Genomic DNA, 1,938 nt, shown 5'->3' with positions numbered 1-1,938 from the left:
AGGAAAGCTCTGCTATTGGGACAGCTTTATGTAGGCCCTAACAATTTGTGGGCATCGTTTGTCACAGTTATAGAGCAATTAATGTATTGCTTAGTGTTGTGTTGTGTTTTGTAGTGGCTTTGCTGTCATGCAACTAAAAATATATATTTTTGTTTGCCCCACCAAGATTTACATGCTAAAATCTACACTGGAGTTTGCAGTATCAATAACTGACAGTTCTTCATCCATCAGCCACATCAGTATAAGTTAATATCACAGTGTAGACTGCTGCTGCACGGTCCCCACCATGTCCACTTCAATTAACACAGCCCCAACATGGACTGATGGCTAGACTGATGGCTGGCTGCCTTAGGCTGAAGTAGAGAGAGACACATTTCACTCTGACGCACGTCTCATCTGTCTCTGTGTCTGTCTGACGCAGCAGGTCCACCCTGGGAGGAAAAAATGACCAGGATAGGCTACTTACCTCATACAAGTCATACCCTTGGGGGAGAGACTGGCCAATGGATGACCCGCAGGGCCTGGGGGATCCACCCTGAGAGCAGAGGAATAAAAATATTTAGGGGCTTAGTCGGACAGATCAACCCTTACCCTTACATATACTGTGGCTTAGGGCTGGGTATGGGGCTGGGGCACATAGACTGGGGCTGGGGCACAATGACTGGGGCTTAGGCTTGGGCACAGAGACTGGGGCGGGGTATGGGGCTGGGTATTGGGCTGTGGCTGGATATGGGGCTGGGGAACAGACACTGGGGCTGGGAGGGGTATGGGGCTGGGTATAGGGCTTGGGCACAGAGACTGAGGCGGGGTATGGGGCTGGATATGGGGCTGGGGATCAGAGACTGGGGCTGGGAGGGGTATGGGGCTGGATATGGGGCTGGGGAACAGAGACTGGGGCTGGGAGGGGTATGGGGCTGGGTATAGGGCTTGGGCACAGAGACTGGGGCGGGGTATGGGGCTGGATATGGGGCTGGGGACCAGAGACTGGGGCTGGGAGGGGTATGGGGCTGGGTATAGGGCTTGGGCACAGAGACTGAGGCGGGGTATGGGGCTGGATATGGGGCTGGGGACCAGAGACTGGGGCTGGGAGGGTAGTTATTTCAGAGATCACACTGTTCTGTTAAATTCTGGTCATGTAGTTTGTCCTAGTCTCTTGCCTCTCAACATACATTACCACATCTCAGAGAGGAAAAATACAGATTTCATTGAGGATTTAATTCTTCAAGGGTTGGAAGCCTTTTTTGGGAGTGAAGGTTCTGCATCAGCTGGGTGGGAAAGGAAGTATGGTATTGTTCTGCACACACATCCACAGGCTGTGAATAAGGAAATAAGATACAGTTCCAATCAACAATCAATCATCACAATTTCATAAATAATCTAGGCTTGTTTCAAACAACCGAGCAGTGGACAGGATGTGCATAAATCAACACAATCTCCAGAGTTTGTTCTGGCATGAATATATTTTTTGTCAAATTTCAAAATGATTTACCCGGCTCAATCATCATTTATATCAGCTTTGCATTCTGTTCAGAAGCGTGTTCATTGTCAGACGTCATTCAACTAAGTCTTGGATGCTGCATGTGCTTTCATTAAAACAGAGATGCAGGATGAAATACAGTATAACTGACAGCAGATGAGATCAAATGAATTGTGTGTGGGTGTAGAATCCGATGCCTGCCCACACATCCGAACAGAACGGTTTAAAAATGATGTTTATGTTTTAAGTGGCAGATTTTCCATGAGCGTATATAGCGCATTTTGACAGCAAACAAATAATTCATCCACCAGGTCACTCCTTTTATCTCTTTGTACTGATGGCCAGTACTGGTTCTTGAAATGAGTAATGAGCCTGGTTATTAACTATGGGACATCAGACCTGAGCACACGCTGCTGATGAATGGGTTGTTCAATGCTTTCGAAACAACCTCTTATCTCAGA

The 1,938-nt window shown here is 47.7% G+C and overlaps 1 protein-coding gene across 1 annotated transcript in view; it reads right to left on the bottom strand.

The window, feature by feature from the left end:
* Nucleotides 1-609: 609 nt before the first annotated feature.
* The window catches only part of LOC118946027 (keratinocyte proline-rich protein-like), a 10,238-nt gene continuing 8,909 nt past the window's right edge, over nucleotides 610-1,938 (bottom strand). The window contains exon 2 of the mRNA XM_036970068.1: nucleotides 610-1,083. Coding sequence (XP_036825963.1) covers nucleotides 610-1,083 — 474 coding nt within the window. The remainder of the gene's footprint in view (nucleotides 1,084-1,938) is intronic.

This window comes from Oncorhynchus mykiss, chromosome 31, assembly GCF_013265735.2.
Source record: "Oncorhynchus mykiss isolate Arlee chromosome 31, USDA_OmykA_1.1, whole genome shotgun sequence".
Lineage (NCBI taxonomy): Eukaryota > Metazoa > Chordata > Actinopteri > Salmoniformes > Salmonidae > Oncorhynchus > Oncorhynchus mykiss.
This window is presented reverse-complemented; position numbering and strand designations above follow the sequence as displayed.